The sequence below is a fragment of the Gekko japonicus genome, unplaced genomic scaffold, assembly GCF_001447785.1.
Source record: "Gekko japonicus isolate JY-2015 unplaced genomic scaffold, Gekko_japonicus_V1.1 scaffold3758, whole genome shotgun sequence".
In the NCBI taxonomy this organism is placed as follows: Eukaryota; Metazoa; Chordata; class Lepidosauria; order Squamata; family Gekkonidae; genus Gekko; species Gekko japonicus.
Window position 1 is genome coordinate 38177 of NW_015165936.1, and position 4804 is coordinate 42980.

The 4804-nt window shown below is 44.4% G+C and overlaps 1 protein-coding gene across 1 annotated transcript in view; it reads right to left on the reverse strand.

Annotated features, from left to right (window-relative positions):
- Positions 1 to 4804, reverse strand: part of LOC107110640 (C-factor-like) — a 9384-nt gene extending 4580 nt beyond the window's left edge. The window contains exons 1-2 of the mRNA XM_015411441.1: positions 4649 to 4804; positions 1262 to 1313 (exon numbers count right to left, since the gene is read on the reverse strand). Of these exons, the coding sequence (XP_015266927.1) occupies positions 1262 to 1313; positions 4649 to 4789 (193 nt within the window). The 5' untranslated portion in view covers positions 4790 to 4804. The remainder of the gene's footprint in view (positions 1 to 1261; positions 1314 to 4648) is intronic.

Consider the following 4804-nt stretch of genomic DNA (forward strand, 5'->3'; position numbering starts at 1 on the left):
TAACTCCTACTTAATGCATTCCTAAGAATATTGTGCAATGCTATGCAGAATTACTCCGATCTAACCCCATTGATTTCAATTGACTTAGACAAGAGTACCTCTGCACAGGAGTGGCCCAACAGGTGCTTTGAACCTTTTGTGAAGGTGAAAAGTGGATGTTTTTCCACATTACTCTTTGATTACTGAAATGCCTTTCACTCCTGTTTTAGTAGGGGAAAGACCGTGGCTCAGTGGTAGAGCCTCTGCTTGGCATGCAGAAGGTCCCAGGTTCAATACCTGGAATCTCCAGCTAAAAGGATCAGGGAGAAAGTGATGTTAAAGATCTCCATCTGAGACCCTGGGGAGATACTGCCAGTATGAGCAGACAATACTGACTTTAGGGGGGAGGCTGTGGCTGAGTAGCAGGGCATCTGCTTGGCATGCAGAATGTCCCAGGTTCAGTCCCTGGCATCTCCAGCTGAAAGGATCAGGGAGGAGATCAGGGAGGAGGTGATGTGATAAACCCAGGGCTATTTTTGGGTAGGAACGCACAGGAACGGAGTTCCGGCTGGCTCCGGAGTTGGCCACGCCCAGCAGGAACTCATTAGCATAATAGGCCACACCCAACAGCAGAAACTCATTAGGATTGGCTACATTAGGGGTGTGTGGCCTAACATGCAAAGGAGTTCCTGCTACAAAAAAACCCTGGGTTTTGACAACAAACAAGGTAAACAGAATAAGAAGCAAAAGGTGGGTGTGGCTGGATGACCAGACTTCTGGTAACATGGGGGTGTGGCCTAGTATGCTAATGAGCTGTGTTGTCAGGGGTGTGGCCTAATATGCTAATGAGTTTATGCTGTTGGGTGTGGTCTATTATGCTAATGAGTTCCTGCTGGGCTTTTTCTACAAAAAAAGCCCTGGATAAACCTCTGCCTAAGACCATGGAGAGCTGCTGTCAGTCTGAGTAGACAATACTGATGGTCTGATGTAGTATAAGGCAGGTTCTTTTGTGCGTATAAGAGGGGCCACAACTCAGTATATGCTCTGAGTTCAAATCTAGCATCTTTGTTTAAAAGGCTCCAAGGTAAAAGTGATAGGAAAGACTTCTGGCAGAGAGCCGTTGCCAGTCAGAGACACTTCTGGTTGAGCTGTTGAATGATCTGAGTCAGTGTAAGGCAGAATGTGCAAAAACGGAATTTTCAAGTCTTGCAGAATAGCCCTGAATCTTAGCTCCTATTCACAACAGTGGAAGAAGTAAAACTTTGGAGTGCTTGGCACATACCCAGTTGGATGATTTCAATTCCCTGGTGCTTGGCAGCCAAGTTCCTCAACTCCTAAAAGAAAAAAACAAATCCAGAGACTTGTGACCCAAGAGGAAGTCTGGAAAATGGGTTTAGTTGAGATAGTATTGGAAGAAAGGTGGGAGGAGATGAAGTCCCTCCTGGATTCTAAGTTCAGAAGAGATGCATCTGTTGCACTGAAATGACCCACGTATCTTCAGGACTGCCTCCTCTGGTATACCCCCTGAAGAGTGCTACGCTCTGCAGGGGAAAACCTACTGGTGATCCCCAGCCCGAAAGATATCCAGCTGTCCTCAACCAGAGCCAGGCCTTTTTGGCCTCTCTGCCAAATAACACCCGCGGACTGCAGGACATAATGCAGTTCCACACAGTTTGCAAGGCAGAGGTGTTCTGCCGGGCTTTTTGATGACGACAGTGACAAGTTCCACCTCATCTGCCACTCCCTCCCACCGTTTTCTGCCCTCCCCACCAAGCAGTGGCAAAATGTGAAGATTTTAGCACCATCTGGTTATGTCTTAACCGTGTATTATTTTATTGTTCTGAACCGTTTTTATTAATTTATGAATATTTTTATGTTGTTCACCGCCCTGAGCCTTGTATATAGGTTGGAGGGCAGTCTAAAAGTTTAATTTATAAATAAATAAATACAAAATAAGTGTCCTGCAGCAAACAGATTGCAGGGGGTAGCTATGATAGTCAGTCGTTGCACAATAAAACAGAAGTCCAGTGGCACCTTAAAGACTGACAATGTACATTTCAATATGAGCTTTTGTGAGTCACTCACAGCTCACGTTTTCACATACGTATGCAAGGGGGAAATCATGCTGGGAAATCTTGTGGGGTCTAGAGAGGAAAGGGACAGGAGGCCAGGGCTTGGTGTGAACGACACCATGAGTATTTCCAGTGTAAATTCTCAATGTAAGGGGGAAATTAAGAACCTGGTGTAGAATGGTTAGGCATGAGTCCCATCATAAACCAACAGAATTAGCTGTTGGATGTTACTGGATGGTAAGGGAGGTCAGAGGTTCAAATAAAGAGATAACAGCAATCCAACTTGTAGGAAGCATCCTGCTCAGATTAGGGAATCCAAGGAGAGTGTTTCAAGATATAGCTGCTTTCACATGAGAGGATTTGCTCTGCATTGGCTCTCAAACTGAAGCAGGGGTTTTCAGAGCACCCATGCATCATTGTCTCTGCTTGGGGAGGGGCCATAGTAAGAGTATCTAATTGGCATGCAGAAGGTCCCAATTCCAAGTAAAAGGATCAGGTAGGATGTAATGTGAAAGACCTCAGCCTGAGACCCCAGAGAGCCACAGCCAATCTGAGTAGGAAATATTGACCTTGATGGATTTATGGTCTGTTCAGTATAAGGCAATTTCATGTGTTCATGTTATGTATTTATTTCTATTTATGTACTGCTTTTCTCCCCAAGGGGAACCCAAAGCACCTTACAACATTGGTTTTTAAACCTTGTGGATTTTATCCTCGTGACAGTCCTGTGAGGAACCTTAACCTGGATCCTTGTTCAGGAGTCTCCAACATGGTGCCTGGGGGTGTTACGGTGCCTGGCAACACTTTTCCTGTCCCCCCCCCACCTAGCGTTTTCAGAAAGTGGACAGGGCTAGGTAGGGCTTTTGCCCAGCAGGGCTTACAACTGGCTGTGCAGATAAAAAAGGCATCATGTTAAACAGAGCTTCTGACTGAAATGTTGAAGAGTTACTATTAGAGATATATAATCACACTCCTTGACGTTTTGTGGTTGGCTTCACCTCCTGCAGCAGCCATTTTGTGATTGTGCCCACTGCCCTGTGTCGGAATTCCAAAGGCTCAAAAAGGGGTCCTTGTCCTGGTTTGTCACTCTAACCACTATGTCACGCTTGCTTAAAAAAAAAAACTAGCAAAAAGCACTCTGGTGTCATGTTGTTCAGAGGACTGGCAGGCACAGAGGGTTGCCATGGAGAATATTTATTTGAGAATCTCTCTCCCATGAGGGCACTCCACTGCTGGCGCAAATGATTCTGTACTGGTTTATATAACCAATTCCATAAAAAGAAATATCGGGCCAAGTATTAGCCTCAGTTCAGAATAAAATCATACATTAATCCCAAAGACAGACCATTATTGACCCTGACCAAATACGTTTTGGCCAATTGGCCTTTCTCAGTGGTCAAACAATGTTGTTACAGAATGGCTCCCTCCAGGCATTGCAATAATACAGTCATTTCTTAAACTTAGACCAATTGAAATTGTTTTATAATCAATGTCTGTGACCTAAGGCAGAGATAAAAATCAGAGGCTTCATTTTAGATAACTTGCTGTCATCGTCAGGTACACTTCTCTCGAATAATTGTATACTTTTCTCTCCTAGTAATTTTTTTTTAAGATGCCGTCTGAATCCAACAGTAATGTAGTAGTGCCGAAACATGTTTGGTCAGGGTCAGTAATGGTCTATCTCTGAGCCTATATTTGTTTTTATTGAATCTGTAATAAATACATGTATATTTTCATATATTTGATAATATTTATGTTTCAAATTTAGACACAGAACTATTGGGCCTTTATATTCTGATTTCATTAACCTTTCGGTTCTTAATTCAATCCGTCCGTCGTCCCCCCCTTGTCTTTTACTGCAGTGACTGCACAATAGGGAATTATCCCCATGTGGAAGCAACCTACATTTCATATAGAAAAAGGACTTGGGAAATGTGTGTGGCAAACCCACCCTCTGGCACTGTCCTCATGATCAGTGACCCAACCAGAAATCAGAACTTAATGCTCCAGGTGCATTCTTCAATACCATTTTCTGAAAGCGACTCGTGCAATATTAAATACATTTCTCCACATCTTACGGTGGGAGTTACAGTGTCGCGACTGCAGCATTAAAAACCTATATTCCTGCCATGCTAGTATTTCAGAACATCTAACTTGGATTATTTCAAATACACTCTTAAGATCATTCATCATAAAGGGCAGTTAACTGGCATTTGCCCTGACCTGGGTTGCCCAGGCTGGCCCAATCTTTATCAGTTCTTGGAAACTAAGCAGGGTCAGCCCTGGTTGGTACTTGGATGGGAGACCACCGAGGAACTCCAGACATGGTAAATAGAGGAAGAAATGACAAACGACCTCTGCTTTGAAAACCCCGAGAGGTCACCATATGTTGCCTGCGACTTGATGGCACTTTACACACACACTCAATTGGCGTTTAAGAGCTCTTTCAGATATCCTCAACTGCCCCACTATTCAGAAGCTTAAGAACAAAACTCACCAAAGAATTTAAACCTCTGTCCTTCTGGACACCATATCCATGGCATCCAGGGGCATTCTCTTATTCCGGCCCCTATCCCAGTATCTACTCGAGGGCTCACCTGAGCACGGGGTCCCTCTGGGTCTCTGCAGGTTGCAAAAATCCACTCTGGCCGGTTGCTTTTCTCCGACAGCTGTCTGATAAACTCCAAGCCAATGCCTCGGTTGGATCCAGTCACCAGGATGCTTCGTGTGTTCAGCATCGCTGCCTTGTCTGC